The sequence below is a fragment of the Stylophora pistillata genome, chromosome 6 (genome assembly GCF_964205215.1).
Source record: "Stylophora pistillata chromosome 6, jaStyPist1.2, whole genome shotgun sequence".
Lineage (NCBI taxonomy): Eukaryota > Metazoa > Cnidaria > Anthozoa > Scleractinia > Pocilloporidae > Stylophora > Stylophora pistillata.
This window is the reverse complement of record NC_142524.1, coordinates 33,918,754-33,941,195: the sequence shown is the minus strand read 5'-3', so window position 1 is coordinate 33,941,195 and position 22,442 is coordinate 33,918,754. Positions and strand designations below refer to the sequence as shown.

General features: G+C 38.2%; 3 protein-coding genes across 8 annotated transcripts in view; 1 reads left to right on the top strand and 2 right to left on the bottom strand.

Moving 5' to 3' along the window:
• Positions 1-70: 70 nt before the first annotated feature.
• LOC111343495 (NAD-dependent protein deacetylase sirtuin-2) lies at positions 71-9,159 on the bottom strand. 3 transcript variants are annotated; one of them, XM_088726151.1, is made up of 15 exons: positions 8,999-9,159; positions 8,530-8,622; positions 6,813-6,941; positions 5,912-6,060; positions 5,417-5,473; positions 5,118-5,186; positions 4,449-4,572; positions 4,032-4,091; positions 3,474-3,529; positions 2,894-2,970; positions 2,387-2,441; positions 2,239-2,309; positions 1,971-2,037; positions 1,306-1,396; positions 71-384 (listed from the first exon to the last, which is right to left on the bottom strand). In XM_088726151.1, the coding sequence occupies exons 1-15, from the start codon at positions 9,012-9,014 to the stop codon at positions 305-307; spliced, it is 1,194 nt and encodes a 397-aa protein (XP_088582277.1). In that variant the 5' UTR covers positions 9,015-9,159; the 3' UTR covers positions 71-304. The 3 variants fall into 3 exon arrangements, with proteins under 3 accessions (XP_088582277.1, XP_088582279.1, XP_088582278.1); XM_088726153.1 differs by lacking the exon at positions 8,999-9,159 and having other exon boundaries at positions 8,517-8,622; XM_088726152.1 differs by lacking the exons at positions 8,530-8,622; positions 8,999-9,159 and adding an exon at positions 8,380-8,468.
• Positions 9,160-9,208: 49 nt separating this feature from the next.
• Positions 9,209-22,442, top strand: part of LOC111343504 (uncharacterized) — a 30,171-nt gene continuing 16,937 nt past the window's right edge. Inside the window, exons 1-8 of one of the 4 annotated variants that reach the window (XM_088726138.1) lie at positions 9,209-9,321; positions 9,625-9,714; positions 10,504-10,666; positions 11,107-11,211; positions 11,294-12,016; positions 12,420-13,507; positions 14,019-14,183; positions 14,865-15,015. In XM_088726138.1, coding sequence (XP_088582264.1) covers positions 9,635-9,714; positions 10,504-10,666; positions 11,107-11,211; positions 11,294-12,016; positions 12,420-13,507; positions 14,019-14,183; positions 14,865-15,015 — 2,475 coding nt within the window. In that variant the 5' untranslated portion in view covers positions 9,209-9,321; positions 9,625-9,634. Of the gene's footprint in view, positions 9,715-10,503; positions 10,667-11,106; positions 11,212-11,293; positions 12,017-12,419; positions 13,508-14,018; positions 14,184-14,864; positions 15,016-22,442 lie in introns of all 4 variants that reach the window. The other 3 variants (XM_088726135.1, XM_088726137.1, XM_022950694.2) reach the window with 3 other exon arrangements.
• Positions 18,896-20,686, bottom strand: LOC111343506 (von Willebrand factor A domain-containing protein 1). The gene is made up of 2 exons (XM_022950696.2): positions 20,417-20,686; positions 18,896-20,019 (listed from the first exon to the last, which is right to left on the bottom strand). The coding sequence occupies exons 1-2, from the start codon at positions 20,520-20,522 to the stop codon at positions 19,298-19,300; spliced, it is 828 nt and encodes a 275-aa protein (XP_022806431.2). The 5' UTR covers positions 20,523-20,686; the 3' UTR covers positions 18,896-19,297.

The following is a 22,442-nucleotide window of genomic DNA, read 5'->3' as shown; positions in this document are numbered from 1 at the left end:
ATTGATGCTGATCGTTAAAAACCCTTACAAAAACCGGGGCCATTTTGATAGCCTTAGGAACAAACAAAACTAAAGAGCCGCTCGCGTGAGTTTATTTGTCTTTACTTATGTGATATATATTTGGATTTAAATTCTGTGTTCAAGATACATTTAGTACAAAAACATTTTCCCAGACACTGATTACCGGCTATTTAAATAATACACTGAAAGAAAAAGGGTTTATTGCTTAAATACATCGGTCAATTGCATCGATTCGATTAAAAAATTTTCAGAAATTGTAAAGTGTTGGGACTCTAATATTAATTTAAAGGTTGCTGGCTTCCTTGTTCGGTTTCTCTGCTTTACTGTCTTCGTTTGACGAATTGTCAGCATTTTTGTTCTCACCTAGGAAGAAAGGCAAAACGAAACAGGTCATCTTGGTAAATCAGGAGAAAAGTTTCGGAATTAAACAGGTGTATGTCGGAAACTAGAATTACTTTTCACAAAAAATACACGGAATTTATCATATTACACTTATCCAAGCTAAAATACCATTTGATCTTTACCGGAAGACTATCATCAGAGGAATTGCAGAAAACAGGCTTCAAAAGAAAAAAATCTTTGCACAGGGCTTGGGGCCGCGCTTTCAAATAACGGTTCTATGAGTATTTGAGCTCGGAAAAGCAAGGGAAATGTTGGTAGATTCTTTGTTCCCCGTAACTAAAAGAAATTAACAAATGGTAAACACCACAGCGTACGCGATTGAGTTATGGATGCACGCGGGAGGTTGCTAAGCACGAAAGAAGCGTAAGAGTACTGGTCACGCGAGGCGATAGCCGAGAGCGACTCTAGCTTCTTGAGTGCTTAGCAAACCTCCCAACTGCATCCATAACTCAATAGTGTACGCTGTTGTGTTTACCATTTGTTTTATAACATAACATTGATACATTGTAGCTAAAGAGTACCCTTTTATTTAACAAATCTTACGCGACCAGAAAAAACAAGCGCGCGCGGAAAAATAGTCTTTGCATTTGCTCACGTCAGCAGCGTACACCCATGGGCAAATGGGGGACGCTAAATTGACCAATCAGAGCGCGCGCTTTACTTTGGTTATCTTATAATACATCGTATGTCACGGACACCGTGTGAAATAAATTATTTTTGAACTGTGGATAAGAAATGAACCATTGATTCACAAGATCTTCTGTCCCTCTAAAGCAAAAGTGATGAAAGATAATGGCTCCCAAAACCCAAACCATTTTTCGCGATGAATTATTCTGCTTTAAAAGCGCACGGCAAGATTCACCAGTATCAAAAAGTACGTACCTTTATTCTCGGGAACGTTTGGTTCCTTTGCTTTAGCATCCACTTCGTCGATCCTTTTATGTTCTGCCTTGACATAATTTAATAGCTCATCCTGTAAGAAATCAAGGGAACATGAATCCCGTACAGGCCTGAATTTTTTACAGGTCTGATTTTCACTATTGCTTAAATAGTGCTTTACTGCGAAGGATCGTGCACATATACGTTTCATAACCGCAGTTCATATATATGTATTGCATATGTTTGTTGTTTAAAACTACACATGTTACATAAAGTTGGAAATCGCTTCACATTCTGATGAACAGAGAGGTAAATTTTTGTTAAATTGTTGCCCTATACACATGTAAACAGCGGAGTTCTGAAACCAATAACCCAATTATGTTTAAGGGGATGAGTGACTTGCGTAGTTGGCGTTCCTGTGCGTGCCTTAAAGAGTTGAGCAGCGTAGTAAAAAGAGGTTTGTAACGGAAAAAGCAGAGAAGATCCTTTGCTCGTTTTCCACGTTGCTGTTTCGCCTCACTAACTTTCAACAAGGACCTAAACAAGCGCCAGCTACGCAGGTTATAGGTTCAACTCGTTCTAAGGAAAACGAGGAACAGGTCATTTCGCAGCACCTCCAACGTGATTAGTAACATTGCGTGACCGATTATTGTCAAAAGTACAGTTACCTTCCATCCAAGTAACTCGGCTAAAGCAACGCAACCATCATCTGTGGTACCTTGCCACATGACATCCCTGAAAGAAAAAATAGCACCATTATACTCCAAGTGATATATCACAATCGTTATTTGTGCATTAATTCAAATTAATTATAGCTGAAGCTAAAAAAGCCTGTAAGAGGCCTTTGGCGGGAACATATTGTCGTGGCAAGTTGAAGACCTGGATTAGCAATAGTTTCCTATACGTCATGTTGATTGTAAACTCTACTGCTCTCACCGATAATTATCCTCACTATCAAACTGGAAACCACTGGCCGGCCCGCCCATCAACAAGCTGAAGAAGTCAGGCTGGAAAAGCAAAGCAACAATGAGCTATTTAACTGAAAGTGTAGCTAAAGCCGATAAAGGGCCTGATGGGCTCACACCTGATTTCCACATTTCTCTTTATTTATTAGCAATCTCGGAGTTGTTGCAGGAACTCTGCAAAACACAAATCAAATTTTTTTATGTTACAGCGTATCACAAAACAGTGTCCCTTGACAATCACAATGCTAACCTTAATATATGACTCTGTAGGTTACTTTTTTTTTATCCGCTCCTCTCCTTTCCCCCCCTCCCTCTCTCGTCTTGGTATGGCCGATTTTTAAGTGTTTGATGAGAGGAGCCCGGAAGTTTCTCCAAAGAAGCCAGCCAGGTTTTGATAGATACCTGCCATCTCTCGCTCTTTCTCTCTTTCTTTTTCTTTTTTTTTTTTTTTGGGGGGGGGGGGGGGGGAGAGGGAGAAGGCTTGATAACAAGAAGTCTTTTTTTACAAATTTTACAAGTTTGCAATCACACATCAAATACATCACTTACTACATTACTGAATCAATCTAAGTGTACCTACAACTTGCATGACACATCAGCTTCATACATTCCTTACTAATTCTTACTTGTCTATTAAGGAACAAAATGGCTGCACAACCAGTGAAGTACCCATCACTATCAGGAGATCGCACTTTGGCATATCCTGAAAAAACAGACTTGAGAATGTTTGACAAATGTTTTTTTTGCAAAAAATGTTTCCTACACTTTACATACAATGCCTTTTTTCACAAAAACTGAAAAATGTTTGGTGAATATAACACAAGTGTACATACATGCGTCTTTCAAAGTCAAAGCAACAGTCTGGCTTCAATTAAGTGTGGCATGCTATCCACTTTTCTTGTCATATCTTTAATTGATTACCAGTAGTTGACAAGCAAAACTGAATTAATTTTGAAATGATTATAGCTTATTCAATAAAAAAAATTCACATCAATTCACCAATTTAAGACAAAATGTGTCCTGTTTGTCATTAAAAAAAAAAACATGAGCAAACATGTATTGTTCACTCATTCATCCTCCTAAAAAATGAAACGAATATTTCAAGCAATAACATTTGAAAGTTTGTTTTTCATACAAGTATTCACCTATCTAATTTTATACACTCATATAGATAACTTGAAACATAGAAAACTTGTCATCAATTACCTTAGGAACACATCTGTGGAACACAGGTGGTAAGGATTCACCGAAAAACACTATGTCTGTGTACAGAAGAAAAGCATGATTAATGTCCTGACCACTGGCAATTAGGGGGGAGGGGCATCTGTAAAAATTTCTACTTTGTGGATTGTAAACTGCTACTGGCAGTCTGGATAAGTTCCCTACACAGTGTTGTAAAGTGCATTAGATCATTACATGGTAAATGCTATATAGAAAACGACAAAATTATTATTATTATTATCATAAATTTATGTGCAGACTAATGTCAGTAAGTTTTAAACAAACTGCCATAAATTTATTTATTGATCATTCTATAATGTTGGACATAAACACAGAGGCAGTAAGGCATTTAAAATAGGAAAGGCTTATTGGAACACAAGCCATTTCACCAAAACAATTTTATTCTGTATTGGTAATGCAAGAAAAAATCCAGAGGAAAAATTGGCTTAATTTCCTTTTTCTCAGCAAACATGCATCACAGATGAAAAAAAGAATCTTTCTCTGGGAATAATAAATTACAAACAGCTCTTTTAAGCTTTTAACCTGGTTTTACAACTCCTTTGCAATCAGGACAAGTAGGTGTTCTGTCAGCAAATATTTCATCTGAAAAAAAAAAGCACAACAGTGAAGGTATAAAGCTCTCTCTGAAGGGAATTAGCTGCCTAAAAGGGAATCCCTTTGAAAGAGACCTAATTTATATTATTGCTCTGCATGTAATCCATTATTATCAATCAAATTAGAAGATGTTTAAAAAAGTTGTGTGTAATTAAAGAATGCTTGTTTTGAAAGGTGTCTCTCAAATGATTAATTATCTCTTACTTGGCTTATACATTGTATAAAATTTGACAATTTGCTTTTGATGACTTATAAGTTAAGCTAGTGGTTACTATGACTAAGTTTTTTTATAAGTAAATTATTTATAAATTTATACTTTATTAATATGTGATGTGGCTCATGTACCTTTGACCCATTCATGAGAATATTCCTTTACACAATCCAAACAGTGTGCTGTGTGGAAAGATCCATGTGCTTCAACAAGTTTCTCTTGCGGGACCCCTGCCACTCGTTCTAGAGTGTCAATATTCTGTTGAATACATTGAGCAGAAGAAAACATTTGAATTAGGAAAAAAAAATGCAAGATTTTACTTTCAAGTGTCACCTCTTTCACATTGCACAGGCAAACCATGTGCTGATATTGCAGTTAAGTTACCTCCTAAATTTTTGTTAAAGCATCTTTTCCATATCTTTGCATTAATAGGGAATATTTCAGTAACGCTGACTTAAACTGAAAGCTTCTCTCCACTAAACAAGCAATAGCATGCATGCCAGTGACTATGACTAAAAGTTTGCTACTTCTTCTAGATACATGGGAAGTTTTTCACCTAATTATGCAAAGAGGACCTCCCACCATTTTGAACAGTATAGCTGTCAACCCTTTCATTGCAACTTGGTGACTTGGTGGAGAAAGGCACAGAAAGAATATTTAGTAATCACATAATTTTATTTATTATATGAATTGTCTTGTCTGAGTACACAATAAATACCAGAATGAGCTTGACCTACTTTAGACCTGTTGGTCTCAGTGGTCAGGTAATGTTAACTGCCCAGACTGACATAAGCAATTCATACCTGAGTGTAGTTACGTAGCAGCAACTCCTTGTCACTTAAGAGCTTGATAAAATAATGTGAAATTGTTGGCTGAGAAGAAAAAATAAAAAATGTATATAATAATTTAATCAGTATTAATGTTTGGTTTTCAATCACCACCACACTATTTCCATGATTCTCTTAGGTTTTTCATCACATAATTTAAAATTAAGCAATGAACCAAAAAAAAAAAAAAAACTGAAAACATTAATTTTATTAGTTACTCAATTATATAACTTAAATACTGAGTGACAGGTTTTTCAAAAGTATATTGTTCTTACTTTAAATGATCCAGGGTACAGCTCTTTAGCCAGCATAAAGAATGGCTCTGGGTTTGACTGGTGATCAAATAGAACACTGCACTTGAAAATAATCCATAACTGTTACTGCACAAAAGCTATGAATCCTTTAAAGCTACATTTCATTTATCCTTGCAATTCAAAAACTGGTATATTATCTGGCTATAACAGGTTATAAGAACAGAGAAGTTGATCATATAGAAGGTGTTATCTTGATCTAGGACCCAATTCTCCAGCTGTCTTATTCTCAGGGAAATGCATCACAGTCAAAAGGGAGAATTTCTAATTGGATCTTGCAAGTTAAAGGGCTAATAGCTATATCATGGTGATCACATTACTATTGGGACGATGCAGTGAATTTCAACCAGGGCTGCCACACAATTTCTTGTCTAATAACTGCATGACTGAAAAATCAGTAGTTAAAGAAAATCTACACCGAGACAACTGTGCCCCTTTACTCAGACTTGTATAACTTACCCGAAAGAATTTTATGTCAAATACTGCTTGGGGGTGGGGTAAGTCATATTTTTGCAGGTTGTCATAGAGACCAGTGCCAGGAGATCTAAAGTCTGGAATCCCTGCAGCTGTTGAGATGCCTGCGCCTGTCATCACAACGATATTTTTGCCTGCAAAAGAAATGTTTTCCTGTATATATATCTTATTAACCAAGCGCGAGGGCCATACTGGGAGAATATTGGCCTGAGGTCTTGACAGTACGGACCGAACGCAGCTCCGTCCGTACAAAAAAGACAGAGGGCCGATATTCTTCCAGGACAGTCCCGAGCAAGCTTGGTTACTAAGAGATTTATTATACGACTGAAGTTCAAAGGGACACAAGTGTGGTATCATTCGGGACCATTCGGGACAGTGCCCGGTCCAATGCTGAGAGAATATTGACCAGCAATAGAGCATTTTGATTGGTTGATTTTAGTTATTGGCCCTCTGACTGCCCGAGTCGTGTAATAAAAAATTATAACACTCATCCCTCTGCCACTTCTATGGTACTAAATATCCAGTTCTCTTTACAAATACTGACATAATCTTTCTAGTAACAGCTGTTTGCAGGGGAGAGATGAGAGACCATTATAATGAAAGACATCAAATCAAGAAATTGCTAAAACTCTTCCTTGTGAGAATTAAGTTCTCTTGTGATTTCTCATGATGGAACTACAGAATAACTGGCCATATAAACCTGTAATAATTTATAGATTTTATGAAAAGAAAATGAAGAGAACTGGCAAATATCATTAGCAGAACCAAAAATCATACCATGGGTGTTAAGTTAGAAGCACAATGTATTAGCTTGAAAGTACTGTGATCCACTCAATCTACACTGCATTTAATTTAGAATGCAATGTTAATCATTTTGTCTACTTACATTTCCCTTTCTTGATATAATTTGTAACTCCTTCAAACGTCACTTCCTCTAACAATTGTTCTGGCTTTTCTTTTTCACCAACATCACTAGTTGGTGGTTTTAATTGGACCAGTAACCGTTGAAGAAAATCTAGGGATTCCAATGGGAAGCAAACACTAATAATTTAATCATTTCTTGATGTGCATTTCTGCAACATGAAGAAATTATAACAGTTGTATAATACACAGATTAAACTGATTGTTGATGTGCTCTATGGAATGTTCTACCACCAGTTTTTGTCACAAGGCACCTATATATCAAACTAAAAGTTTCCTTATCAAAAAATATATTTATGATGATGATGATGGTCTGATTATACATGGCTAGCAGTCTGATTGGCTTCAGACCATCTGAGAATTCATGTAAGCAAAGCTACGCAGCATAATTTACAATAAAGTGATACATATATCTTATTAACCAAGCGCGAGGGCCGTACTGGGAGAATATTGGCCCGAGGTCTTTACAGTACGGACCGTGCACAGCGAGGTCCGTACAAAAAAGGCCGAGGGCTGATGTTCTTCCAGTACAGTCCCGAGCAAGCTTGGTTAATAAGAGATTTATTATACGACTGAAGTTCAAAGGGACACAAGTGCGGTATCATTCGGGACCATTCGGGAAAGTGCCCGGTCCAATACTTTGAGAATATTGGAGCAGCAATAGTGCATTTTGATTGGTTGATTTTAGTTATTGGCCCTCTGACTGCCTGAGTCGTGTAATAAAAGACATTCCTCACTGAAAGTGCACTACATTGAAAAGGAGAGATATGGAAAAAGGCTGTGTAACATCCAATCATAAAATTGTTCCTGTTTTCAATAAGTGTCTAGCTTAATGAGGACAAGATGAAGCAGTAGGTTACCCAATGGCAATGAATAAAGGCTGATAGTTTCTAAAGAAACTATTTGGGGCTGCATTGGTGGGGGTAACGAAATTATTTGGATGTACCAACTAAGTTGAAATGGTAAATTGGCCACCGTAACGATTACAAAAGCTGACATTTCGAGCATTAGCCCTTCGTCGGAGCGAAGGGCTAACGAAGGGCTAATGCTCTGATGAAGGTCTAATACTCAAATTCAAGTTCAAGTTCATTTGTTTAAGCAGGTTGATTAATTGGCAGCTGTAATAGCTGATGTGGACCTGCTGTCCCAACCCACCCATCCCACCCCAGGGGAGGACATCCATCACACAGTAATCTCGTGTGTGTGTGGGAAATTAACATCTCCTGCCCCAACCCTGCAGGAGACGGGACCTCCATTTATTCGTCCCTATCTGAGAAGACTAGAATATCTAACCATTTCTTGATGTTATAGAAAGGTAGCAAATTCTTCTCAATTATTTTAAAACCTTGAGTGTTGGTCCGGCCGGGGCTCAAACCCTCGACCTCCCGCACTACAGTCCAGTGCTCTATCCATTGAGCTAACCGGGAGGTCCATTGAGCTAACTCGAAATGTCAGCTTTTGTAATCATTACAGTGGCCAATTTACCATTTCAACTTTGTTGATATACCCAATGGCAAGCCTATTTCACTCACTTTTCTTGCACAAAACTGTTTCAGCCAAAATTGGCATGATATTTGCACATGTCAAACTCATCCTTGGTTGACAACATAATTACCTAAAATCATAAAAAAGTTTATTGATGGTTGTTTTAGATGTACACTTAACATACCTAACATACTCACTCAAATCACTCTCGTCTTCCTGCTCGTCTTCCTCGTTCCCTCCAGTAGCTCCACTGCCATTGTCATCTGGCTTCTCAGTTACAGGAGGATTATCTGAAGAATCCAATTTGCAAATCAAGTAATCACAAAAAATATAATTCATTGTCAGCTTCTCAAATTGGCATTGACTACCTACACTAAAAACTTACCTAAAATAAATGATGCTCTGTTAGCTTTGGAGTGGACAATTATGATGGAGAACAAAACAAACAAACAAACAAACAACATCGTCGCTACCGAGCCATGAGGCTAACTACAGGAGGCATGTAACTTATGTGGGAAAAAGTTTCAGTGACACGGAAATTTTTTACTGCCATTTTTTAGTTCCAGAAGAACCCAAGCTTCAAAAATTACTCGGAACATCATGCGGGAAATACCCGAGAGAGATCTAGATCGCAGTCTTCGTAACAAAAGCGCAACAAGCACTTACCTTCGTTTGCAGACATACGGGATTCTAAATCTTAAGAGCTCACTGTAATTTGACGACCATTAAAAGCAAGATCCTTAAAATTCCAATATACTTCCTTTCAGTTTCTACTATGCAATTTTTCATCAAATACAGCAAGGCGTTCGTATGGCTCTATCATTCTACTGACCGCGCAAAAGCCTGGAACTCTATTTTCCATATATGGATAACATTGAAAGATTTGGAAAAATGGCGGACCGTGATCAGAGGGAAGTTGGTAATCCAGAGAAAGGAAACAGAAAAATTTCTCATCACAGCGAAAAGTCTCGATGATTTTTAAGCCAAAGGTCAGGATGCTGCTTTGAGAGTTGTAAAGATTTCGTGATAGAGTGTGATTATGTACATTTTCAAACAGCTGACTTGGTTGTCTGAACACCTTGCCATAGCAACGCTCAATCGAATCGAAGCTGAACTTGGCTGAACTATCATTTGTGATTTTCTCGCTGAATGTTAGATCGATCAAATTTTTGAACTTTTAATGAAAAATTTTCTACTGTTGCATTTTGTGTTGTGCTGTATCGTTTTAGTAGCAAGCATAAGTCAAAATACCGATCAATCTTCAAAGTGGTGATTTAACTGACCTGCTGCAGATGTCATAGGATGAAGGTATCCACTTCAGCTGATAAGTCACGTTCACTCGATACCAAGTTTATGTCACAGCCTAGCTCCAGCCAAAAAATGTAAGTGAAGTGAGAAGGTTTGTCTTAGGTTGTAGTGACTCAATACTTGTGGATCTTACGTATACTTCGTATATAGAAACCGTCGACAGTTACCACCGACTTCAGTTTTCTTTACGTTTCCATGGCCGTGTATTGATACACGTGAGGATTCCTGAGAGGGGAGTACTGACTGAGAAGTCCTTAGAAAGTAATTTGTCCTGACTAAGAACATAACACAAACGACCTGTTCAAGTATTAGTGTTTAACTACATTGAACCGAAAGGTCATTGTGCTGTCACATTAAATAAATTGCCAAACACTTGGAAAATATGTTCTGGCAGTGTCTTTGAGATCTGAACAATGGTCACATTGAGTGTGATGCATGACAGATCTAAACAAACTCTGCATCATACTAACCACAAGTTAAGCACTACAGTGTATGATATGTAACTGCCTCCTGGTTACTAACCGCCTTCCGGTTAGCTCAGTGGATAGAATGCTGGACTGTTGTGGGGGAGGGTGGGGGTTGGAGCCCCAGCCGGACCAACACTCAAGGTCTTAAAATAATTGAGAAGAATATGCTACTTTTCTATAACATCAAGAAATGGTTAGATATTCTAGTCTTCTCTGATAGGGACCTGTGTCCTATTGTTTTTGTTCCAGTACTTGGTACAAATCCTTAAATACTCAAATACTAATAGTATTGGTTAGCTGCTCAAAAAACTAAAAGCCTTACCAAAATTGAAAGTTTCCCCATGTTTGTACTAATACTTAGCTCAACTCTGGCTTTCTTTTTCTTTCATAATAAAGGAGTAAAATGGAAGCAAACAGACTAGAAATTCAGTGGAAAAAAATTTGCGATCATGAGAAGAGGAGCAAAGAAAGAAATAGAGAACTATTGAAGGATTTTGAAAGGGTAGAACAACATGCTGCTATGTTGGCTGTGAAAACTGAGAGGCTTAAAGCTTATAAGGTGACACTTGAGTGTGGTGCTGTTTTAGTATCATTTTATACTGTGATCTCTTGGAGCGTAAATGTATATATGAGTGATTCCCATTTGTAGTCACTAATTCACAATTTATTTCTAAGTTCCAAACAATCAGAATCAGTTATATGATTTGAATATGTCTGAGCTTTAGGGAATCTGCAGTAAGGTTAAACAAGAAACTACAGCAAAAACATGTCCAACTCATTCCTTCCACATGTTTTCTGAGCCCGCTATGCCTTATCGGAGGCACATGCCTCCCAACACCACAACAAGAAATTCCTTTTTTTTTTGAAACAAAATGTTCAGCAAAAGGTAATGACACCATTCTTTAAGAATAATACTCTCTAATACAAATAATTACACTTTTCTTTGTGAACAATTGTGGAACATTTAAGTAACTTTTGGAGTATCTTTCACATTGTTAGGAGCAATACGAAAACTACATCAACAAGATGTATCCAAGGTGGAAAGAAGAATTGGAGAATTATAGACTAGGTCAACAGCAAGACGTAAACGACTCAGTGAGAAATGTAAGTTACTCTTAAAATAAATTCACAGTTATTTAAGCTCTGGGTGAGCTTGAAATGTTGTTGAATATTTATTTTTTTGCAGGGACCTAGCACTACACCTTTGACCTCTTCCTTAAAAGATTCTAGACTTCAGCCACATTTTCCTGTGAACACTCCAGTATATGCAAGCACACGGACTAACCAGCACAGTTCAGTGTCAGCAGTTTACAGCAGATCACCACCAACAACAAATCACCCAGCTGACCATCGCTATCCTCACGACCATTTTTCTTATCTTGGGTCCTCCCACCCAAATGGCAGTGGTCCGCCACCATCTGGATATTATGCCTCTGACAGTAGATGGCAAAGTCCTGGATATTATGACTCACAAAGACCTTTGGATAGTAGAATGCATCAAGGTCACTTGTCAGAAAGCAGTAGAGGACCTGTTAATGTACAGTACAGGTCACCAGATCACTATTATGGCTCACCAGGTGATCAGTTTTATGACAGACGACCACACCCAGGAGAGATTGGCATCTCTAGAAATGGTCCACTTGCGTCAGGTTTTATGTATTCAGATATTCCACGTCCACGGTTGCAGGAAGCAACACCTTATGAACCAAGAATGGAGCTGCAAAGGACACACATGGGGTACAGAAACCATCTAGGACTTTATGAACAGAATGGATACCCTGAGCAATACAATCAGGGTGGAATGCGACAGGGTTACGGAGGTCCAACAGATCACAGGGCAGCTGAATTTGAACCAAATGTAATGAGTCGAAAGGTTTTCAATGGGGAAGACAATTCATTTGATGATAAGGTGAGCTTAATGGCCAATTGGAACTAAGGTAAATTCATTACAAGGAGACTGCGAGAACCCAAAATATAAAGTGTGGAAATCACAGATTAAGTCAAGGTTGATTTCAGTTTTTTATCTGATTGGCTGCTATATGTAGACCTATGAAAAAGCCACAAAGTGAAGTGGAAGCTGTTTAATCCCAGATTTAAGTCAATGCTCAGTGCAACCTCGTTCCCAGGGTCTCTCATCTTTGCCCTTCCCCCTGGAGCGAGAGCCTTTCTCTTGCCACAGGGGGCAGACAGATGAGAGACCCTGGGAACGAGGTTGTGCTCAGTGTAGAATCTCCACACTGTAACGTTAGTTTCATTTAGTAATTATTTACTACTATTGTTCTGCAATAAGATATTTGATGTAACGTTTTCAGGCTTTTGATGGTGGTTTACCCAAAAGACCAGTCATGGAAAAAAGTCTGGAGTCTGCTCAAGATACCAAACCCTCAGAGAGTTACACCACTGGTCAGCCATTTGTTACTCCTGAAAAACCTTTGGAGAGGAGCAATCCAATGACGAGTTTGAAAAATCCTCCTCTTTCATCACCAGTCAGTGGTACCTCTGTAGTAAATACTAATCAAGAACATCACTTTGAGACTAGAGAGGATGACACTGCCATTTCACCAATGTCGTCCCAAGCCACTTCAAATGTTTTAACAGATAAACCAGAGAAGGAATCTGTGCTGAAAAATGAAAGCTTGCCGGCAGAGGGATCAGCTGATTTGGAGACAGCTTCGAAGCCTAAGGTTGAACCAGTCAAGGCAGTGGAGATATCAAACGGAAGACCACAAGAACAGAAGGAAGGCAAGTCAGTTGATACAAAGATTGAGGAAAGAATTGCTGAAGCGCCTGGTACGCCTCAAGAGTTACATAAAGTCAGAGAGCAAAGCGATGACGAGGAAAGCTTGGATTTAAGTGATCTTAGCCTTCCAGATGGAGGTGACGCAGGTGGAACATTTTACGTTCCTTCACAGATAGAACACAAAAATGTTAATGAACGCAACAAAAACGCTACCTTGAGCGGGGATTTGGAAATTTCTGCGAGTGTAAGTAAACCTGCTGTTATACCCGACTATAGCAAGAGCTTCACTGAAGACATCAGTGAGGATATCCCAGAGTCCGTGCTATCGGAAAACGAGCGTGACGCTGCCGATGTTCCTGTGCATGAAGAGAAAGAGAAACTTCCAAGCACTGTTGCAAAAGTCACTGAACAATCTGGGAGGTTAGATACTAGTGACAATACAAAAAAAGGAGATGATACGGATGGAGATGAAGTTGTGGATGATGTTAAAACAGAGGTTCAGGCAGAGATGACACACGAAGAGATAAAACCATCCGTAAGCTTAGATGGATTCTTGTGTCTTTTGCAAGCTGTTGACGCTGATGTTGAGGTGTCATTCAGCCCAGAAACCTTGTATCATTCACCTAGCTGCAGTTCCGACATGCGAGCAGAGATAACAAAGTGAGCATTTGGAGAGAAGTATTTACTTAACATTTAAACTCCAAGCACACAGAGCTACTATCTTTCTCATTTATTTGGAAAGAAATACCCGAGAAAGAAAACCCGAAAAATATCATGTACCAAAAGCCATGTCGCCCAACACGTTAGCATCTCCTTCGTCTTGTTTATACTTCGAAAAATGTGCGCGTAGAACAGACAGTTACAATCTCTTTATTGAACGTTTCTTGATTTGAACCAGAGTCTCGTATGGTGGGAAGAGAGCCTTCTTTATCTCGAGACGAGGCTCTCGTCGCACGAGAGATTGGTTACTTACTTTATTAGCGGTACTTAACTGGAATTCTGATCACCCTTAAGTGTTAATAACGTGAATATAGAATGATGGGAGACGGAAAATTTTTTTGGGGGAAAGCTCTATTCTTTCACGGCTGCCATTTCGCAAATATCTCACTACACTTTAAAATGTTTTACAATTTATTTACTCATTATAATGTTATGTATTGTTTTGTCAAAGAGCTGTTGAGGTTGGCAGTAGTCTCCAGTCTTTTGACCCAAACACGATCAGCATGATTGTTCTTGAAGAGCTACCACTTTTGGTATCTAGTTCCCCTGCCGGTTGCCTTATTCCAGACCGAGTGTTTTCCCAAGGACTGTCCTGTGAAACGGAGAAAGAGTTAAGGTAACTTAATTTAACACGCGAAGCGAGTTGAAGTGTACCTGTTTAACTTAAAGTTATGTAGGCTTTTTGCCTTCAACCAGTGTTACAGTTGGCGTAGGGATTACTTCCTTACATGGAGGCTTATTACGTTTCGTTCCCGCCAAAAATTTACAACCGACGTTCAATTCCTGCCAAATGTGTTGCAGCCGCGTCTTGACTCCAACCATAGCGCGGTGAAGACGACAGCGAAGACTACTTTGAAGTTTAATTTTTTCTTACTTTTCTGGCGAGTCGACGAAGCCATCTCCCTTTATCCACTTTAGTCCTCAAGACGCTATTTTTGTCCGGTTACATGCAGTCGTGCTCTTACTTTTTTACAAGTGAATCTAACGAAAATTTTCTGGTATAGACACGCCGCACAAAATGTTATTAATGTTACGTTGGCTCTAACTGTTCTTTAAAAGCATTGCCACCTATGTCATAGACTGAGTTGAATGGATGGTAAATATTTATAAATGCTGTACATAAAGCTTTCTAAAAAACACTTATTTACATACAGTGAAAGCTTATCTTTGCTTAGTACAAGTATCTGATTAAGCTTACATGTAAAACTTTTTTTATCTCGACCATCTTCATTCGTCGCATCCATTCAGTTGGTTTTAATTTAAAACTCTCTTACTGTCGTTTCAAATATTTTGCTAGGCCCTTGGTGGAAGCTTCACTGATGAAATTGTGGAAAGAGCTATTTTCTCATCTTGTTAATGTGGTTAAAAACAATGTGATGAGTGCAGAGGAAGTCGGAGATACATTCGGATCGCTTCTGATCACTCAGTCTTCAAAGTACTGGAGAGAGGTACGGCTTTACTTTGCATTTTTAACAAATAAGTTGAAGGTTAATTTATCGTGGTTGAATGGGAAAGCATTTCCGCTAATTACCAGCTTGATATTATTAGTATATTTTATCGCATTTTATTACTTTTGCGATAAGATTGAGGCCCGCCGCTGCGGGCCATTCATTGTACAAAGTTCATGGTTGTTGCTTTTGCATGGAATTGTGATCCCATCAAATTTGAGAACTGTGCTCGTAAAGGAAAAGGTGGAGACAGACAATTTATTTGTGTGCAAAATTAAAGATAAATGAAGGACTCCTTTCTGCGACTTTGGTTGTCAAAAAAAGAAAAACGATTTACCGCCCCTTAGTCGGGAATAGCATGTTTACATTGAACTTTAGTGTCGTGTGATGTTTTTTTTTTATGCCCATTCTTCCATCGCCGGAGTGCATTTCGTCATCCTGTTAAAGGTACTCTAGATTTCTTCACTTACAAAGCAGATATTTGAAACATTCCTTCATAGTGCACACGTATCATTGTATGTGAAAATCTCCGCTCATAAGAAGGCGACTGATAGGTCAAGGAAAGTCAACACGGAGATAAAAAAAATCAGAAAACAATTACTTCCCAAAAATATGTATTCTACACTGGAAGGTTTTTGGTTGCTCTTTAGTGGGCATTGCTATACGCAAAGCAAGTTCGACGAAAAAATCCACACTGGCTTTAATCTGTTAGATTTTTTCCCCAGAAATCCGGCATTCTCTTTTATTATACCGGCGACTTTGACGTAATAAATAAATAAATAAATAAATAACTTTATTTGCGGGGGAAGCACTTCACAGTCTGAGAAGCCTGTGGCCCTCACCTAAATTACAATAAGAAAAGTTACAAACAATTGCAATAATTTAGAAATTTCTAACTATAGTTATTACAATAATAGGAAATGACCTAACGATCAACATGCAATAAAAGAATAAAATTTAAGAATATTAGGATATTCGAAAATGATCTATATTAGCATACCCCTCCTTTATGTGCTCAATACATTTGCGTTTAAAAGAGTTGATAGTTTCGCTAGATCTTATTTTAACAGGTTAAGAGTTCCATAGTAGAATTGATGATACTAAAAAGGTTGCACTCCCTTCTGTTTTCTTGTTTTACTTGGGGTAGCGTAGTGTTATGTGCCCATAACGCGAAGAGCTTTCCAATGTATCAATTACAAGGACTAACTTAGTGCGTAGATATTCTGGGCATTGCCCCTGTATACATTTAAAAATAAGACATAGGTTGTTAACGTTAATTTCATCGTAAAAAGGCATCCAGTTTAGTTTCTTAAATAAGCTAATGCAATGGCCGCTGTCTTAATAACATTTCAAACGTTATGGATGCATGCGTGCTAACAATTGTTTTTTGGATCAAGGAAAGCACTCATTATTATTAATTTAATGGACCTGGCAGGCTGCCATTCGAGAGACAACTGTGAAAATTTGTCATACTCACTGCGAGATAAGTGCATGTTTTTGTTTTCTGAAATATTCAAGGTAGGAACAAAAATGAAAGAATGTCGCGTTGTTTTTATGATAAGAGGGATACTGTGTGTGTCTCTTGACACATTATTAGAACTATTCATGGAGTTGAGTGATGTGTTCAAATTTAGGTTTCTTTGACTTAGCATCGGAAATAGAGGATTACAGAGTACGAAAGATACGAGTAATGAAATCAATACTTTAAAAGCTTCACCCTCATAGTTTTTTAGCGATTATGCATCCTTCTTATTCGTGAAGTCTTGTTTCCTGTCGTAAAGCTATCGATTCTACTACTACAAGAAACATAGGTAAAAATCGGCATTGCTGGTACCATAAGGAGCTGGTTTCTAATACTTTTCACTAAACAAAAAACAAAAATTGATTATCGAAATGCTTCCGTCTGTTTTCGGATGTCAACGCAGGATGTAATCTGTACGTGTAACTTAAGTCATCCCTCCCCTATAATGACGTTTGGAGCGGTGGATGCGCTGAGGAAAGAAAATCAGCTTTCTTGGTCCCGGAAAGGTTCTTTTCAAGCTCTTAACAAAGTATGTCTTTTGGGGACTTAGTTTGGGACGTGTTAGATCAAGGACTTACTAGAATGACGATTACTATTCACTGCAGTTGTTCTAAGGGCTTGTATTTGACAATTACAATTAGGTTAAGAGCTATAACTCTTGACAGTGAGTGGGTTTATCTTTGGTAACTTCCGTAAACTGATGATATCGGCACTTACAAATCTTGGACTAAACACAGGCTTTTTAAGTGCATCTGATATTCAAATATCACATAACATTCTTCACACGTATTTAGAAATTGTCTTGAGACAAGCTGTGGTCGGATATCTTTTCAACTGCGGGTGGTTGGAAACTTTTTTTGGTTTTTCTAGAAACCACATTGTCAACAGTGATGAATGCGACAAATTCTGGTTTTTAACTTTTTTCGTGAAAATTGTCTTTTGTCTCGTCTTAGTTGATGCTTCACCTTTCTTTAAAGATGGTACCCAAAGTTCAGTTTTGTTTTACCATAAGTGTGCCATATATGTATCTCATCTCAAATAAATTCAACCATCAAGTTAGAGTTCACTAGTGTTTTTAAAAAGAGTAAAATGAGCGCCTGGAAGTACATGTTGCTTTTCGGCAAACCACTATCAATCAGTCACCACATCACTCGAGCTCATAGCTAAATATATTCCTCGTGAAAAGCTGGGTGACTACATTATACTTTTTTAGCCAGAGTTAAGGTCAAGATGAATGGGCGAAGTTCCTTGCGAAAACGGAATAGGAGAGTATTTCTAATCATCTTGTAACAACAGGCTTGGAAGACATCGAACGATTTTTTTGATTCCCAAATACACCTCAAAATTTACTTTCTGATGCATGAAACCGATAAAACTTTTTGTTTCTGTATTTTGATTGTCTGCATAACTTGCAGTTGTTGTTTTTGGCTCCCGTAATGCTGTAAAAAAAAAAAAAAAAAAAAAAAAAAGATACTCAGAGTTTAAATACAGTCCAGGTCGGCTTCAAGTATTTGCTGCATTGATCAGAATTAGAGCAGGCGGTAATCTCAAACGGGAAAGACATAGGCTTATCTTTCCTAGTTATGGAGCCAGTCGTGGAAAAGGTGGCACCAACGCCGAATAGTTTCATCCATGAACGAGTGGCGTAGGCATCATTGGCCAATTTTTTTTTTTATCCCGGCTTTGTAAGGACACTCCTACAGGACGTTTTTCATCTCTATACTACAGAAACGCAGGTTGTTGAAAGGAATTTACATGCGGTTGATGTTGTGGGGAAAAAAACCTTTTTAAGTTGTTTTTTTCTGAAATTTTACCTCTGATCTCAATCATCACCACCTTGAAAGAGAGGAGGGGTGTATTTATTCCTGTTGAATACCTTCACGGAATCTAGATTAAAGATAGGTGCAATATTTTAAGCTCAAAAGGAGGAAACAGTATGAGAGCAAATCGTTAATCGACGATGACTGCTAGCTACAACAGATCCACAGATTGTTGCCGATAAGCTAATTAAAACGATTATTTTTGACCCTTTGTTGAGTCGTTTTCTCATCAGCCCCATTTGAAACATCAACCACTTTCCTGCTTGTTCTTTTTACATGATCTGCCTATGATATATAAAAGGCGCAGATCCATCAGATGTTTTTGCTGGTACATTTCGTTGAGTCATAATCATATCGTATGATGTCACTTATGAACGCGCGAAATTAGACTAATATGATAAGACAATTTTCAACGTTTCTTTCTTTTTCAGCCGAATTGTTTTGAAAATATTTCAATACTCTTGTCCAAGTAAAATATATCAGTGTGAAAACACTATATGTTTTAGTGTTCTGATAAATCTACGAAGACATCATCCGCACTAAACTTCTAATTTCAGTTAAACGTAAAGCAGAGGCACTTCAAATTTCATCTGCCCGATCAATTTTTTGAAAACGAGTTTTATCGTTTCAACTTTTCAAAGCTGAATGTGACACAAGAACTACAGGAGACTGGTTGATTCAGTTCTTTTTATTGTTCCACCTCTTTCTATGCAGGAAATAGTTATAGTTGGTAATGAAGTCAGCTTTTGAAAGGCTGACTCTGTTTATGACAATTTTAGTATATTTCAAGCTTAACAATTAAGAAGCGCGTTAAATTGTTAAGACGCTCTATGCCTGAAGCTTTTCCTTTATGCAGCTATTTTGTGGCTTCTTTGAGCGCTAAGGCATTGTTCCAAGAAAATGAACCTGTCGTCTCCAGCCACCTCTGCACGCCACTGGTTCAGGCTTGATTCCGTAGCATTCTATTCAGCCATGAGTGGCTCATGTATTCCTTTATGCGATGCCACGGTGGAATCATTCTCACCACACGGATGAGTCCATTGACATCGGCCACACGATAGAGATGCGCATCTGTAGAGCTTGCGAGTCCAACAATCTCAGAGATTCCTTTTATGTACTTTCCGATGGCAATGACAAAGATTTGCGTGCCTGTCATCTTGAGCTGGAACGCACGAAACAAAGTCTTGTGTTTTTCAACATTTGATTGTCCGTCAGTGATGATAAGGACTCGCTTTCTGACTCCAGGTCTAGCGCCTGTTTTGCGGTTTAATATCAGCTCCTTTCGGCACACTTCAAGCGCATCTTGAGTGTTCGTCTTGCCGCGTTCAAAAGGTATCATCCGTAAATTGTTTACGGCCTCTTTTCTTTCTGTAAAGTCAAAACGGATAGTGGCATTGTTCGAGAATGTTATTGCTGCATACCGTCTGCTATGCTGGGCTTTTCCTGTCAAAATCTGCAGGGCTTTAATTGTACGATAGTAATCTCTTCGCCGTATCGATCCCGAAGAGTCGATGATGAATATTGCGTCAAACTGGGCGTAAAGCTGAGGCATGGACCTGCGATGCCTTCTTCTCATCAGTCGTAGCACTGTGTCATCAATGCCCATAAAATACCTCATTAGCTTGTCGGCAGTTTCCCGGGCAGGTGGAACTCTCTGGTATCCTGCAGTGACAAAGGCAATTCAATTTTACCATTTTTCTACAGGAAAAAGGTTTCTATTTTCAGTGTTGTTGCCACTCGACCAGTAATCTCTGGCACATTCCGTTATTGAGTAAGTGGAAAGTGCATGACTTGTTTCACAGCGTCGAAGTAATTTTAATGGAAATGAAAATTCGAAATTTTCGTAAAGTGAATAACAGAGAACTCGCGCCGGTTAAGTCTGTAGAGTAAACAAAATTTTGTTTACCCGTTGATTGAGGTAGGCATTAGATGCTAACACTTACCCTATGCGTGGCTGTTAACTTGTAGCGGAAAATGGAGTTTGCATACGAATGTACAACCATTAATAGTTTACTCTATGCAAGATTGTAAAAACTGAGAAATTGCCTCTTCTACTTACTTGTCCAAGGATTCACTTTTGTGTTCTTAGTTCTTTCCCAGATGAAGGCAGATGAATCCTGCCGAAAAAACAGGGACAAAACCAGAGCCATAATGAATGTCCACATGTCCAAAAAGTTCGTTTGCCGGTGAGATATTTTCTTGTTGGTTGACACGCGCAACTGGTGGGGTAACTCTTGAACGTCGACCTCTAAAGTTTCGTCAACTTTCCTCTCACGGTCGAATTGTGCTCATTATTCGCCAGCACTTCTGGAATCAATTGTCATTTTACCTTTTGAACAGCAGGGGAGGTGGGTCAGAGAAAACTCTAGGCAGGAGGCGTGGAATGACGTAAGTCACTTAACACGTCATTTCATTCCATTTTAACGAGAACCATCTTAGTGTTTACTAACAAGATTTAAGTTCGAAGTTGGCAAAATGTGAGTAAACCAAAATATCTTAGAACAATGTCAACTCCCAAAATAAAGTTGTCAACAGCTGAAATTTTTCCATTTTAAAGAAAAAATTTGACTGTTACTGAAATTTTGGTTTTTTGTGTGTATTTTTATGCCATGATGTGGTTTTGTTTTGTATAGTTTCCAGCATAAACACCATTCACTAAAGTTGACCACTAGAGAGGGTGGTGTATCGACAGAGGGGTTTAACTATTAATAGACTTCTTTAAGCTTAATCGTGTTTATTGTCAATATTACCGTAACATGTTGCTGTGTTTATGTGGGGTGTTTCCTTTTCACTCTTCTGTTACCGTTCGTTGTTGAAGGCTTGTCGCCTTATGGCTGGTTTGAAAGATTCTAGAAAGTTGTAAAGTTGTCATGTTTGGTGTGACTGATTTTCTTGCATGTCATCTACTGGTTTACGCATAATAGAACTGAAAAGAAATCTTTATTTCTCCATAATCATCGCCCCTAACAGTCTAAAAGAAATTCTCTTGTATTTTTAAAAGGGTTTCGTGATGCATCATTCGCTTCCACCAAACATCCACCATTACGAACATTCGATACCTCTCTTTTTTGTATGTTTATTTTCATTTTTGTAATCGACCATTTTCGGTCATTTTACAGTTTCAAATATGTGCCATGGCCTCGTTTATAATGCACTACTTTGAAAATGAGTAATTACCCGCTGTGCCACTGCCGCTATTATCAGTTACAACTTAACTGCTTTCGATTTAATTAGCATGGCCGTTTTTCTACTTTAACAACGAGAGGCCATCACTTTCGCGTTGGTTAAAACAACTATGTCGCCTCTTCAGTAATCCAAGTGATTGTTTTTTAATCTTTTTGCCAGGCACTTTTTTTATACTTTATACTTGTAATCTTGATGTTTCCAGCTGATAGTCAGATCAGATTGCGTGATTTGTCACTATTAGGGCTATTAGATTAAGACGACATTAACTGTTGATTGATAATAATGTGACTGTCAGTACACTGAACATTTTTGATCGGTCAAATTCAGGTGGTTCTTTAGGGGCACTTGCAGCGCAGCTCGCAAAGAAAACGTCTACTGTTTGATTCTTGGTTCGTTTACCAGCCTTTAAGAAATACTCTGTTTGTAGTCGGTATACAATTTAATGAATACGAACAGGTGTTTTTGGATAATTGCTGTAGGTCATTTTCGTTCACAATTGCGTTTTTGTCAGTTGAGTGATTCCAAGTAGTGGTCGGCTTCTTTTTTAAGTACTTATTTATTTATCATTTTGAAACTAATTGAGTGGTTTTATTTAGGGTCAGCATTAAAAAAAAAAAAAAAACATTCAGCACGGTTCTTCCGTAAGGCTTTCTAAGGCTGCTACTGATGAAAATGATGTCTGAGTCAGAGCGTCATAACTCGTGGCAAATAGATAAAGTTTTCTTGTCCTACAGCCATTTACCCCGAAGATCAAGCTCATTACCATAGACGTAACCATACAGCTTAAATAGTTTATAAATTTCTATGGAAAAATGCGGTTTTATTTTACAAATCCTTTTTCTTTTCAGAACAGTTTCTGAATTTTGACTCCAATCGTTGATAAGCTTGCCTTTTTTTAT

Excerpts from the sequence above, each read along its gene's own strand:
- LOC111343495 (XM_088726151.1), bottom strand. Across the intron at positions 6,061-6,812 it reads TTATATCAAGAAAGGGAAAT|GCAAAAATATCGTTGTGATG; the intron begins GTAAGTAGACAA and ends TTTCTTTTGCAG. Across the intron at positions 1,397-1,970 it reads CCGAGTTACTTGGATGGAAG|GATGAGCTATTAAATTATGT; the intron begins GTAACTGTACTT and ends GATTTCTTACAG.
- LOC111343506 (XM_022950696.2), bottom strand. The coding sequence starts at position 20,522 with ATGTGGACATTCATTATGGCTCTGGTTTTGTCCCTGTTTTTTCGGCAG. Across the intron at positions 20,020-20,416 it reads AAAAGTGAATCCTTGGACAA|GATACCAGAGAGTTCCACCT; the intron begins GTAAGTAGAAGA and ends TTGTCACTGCAG.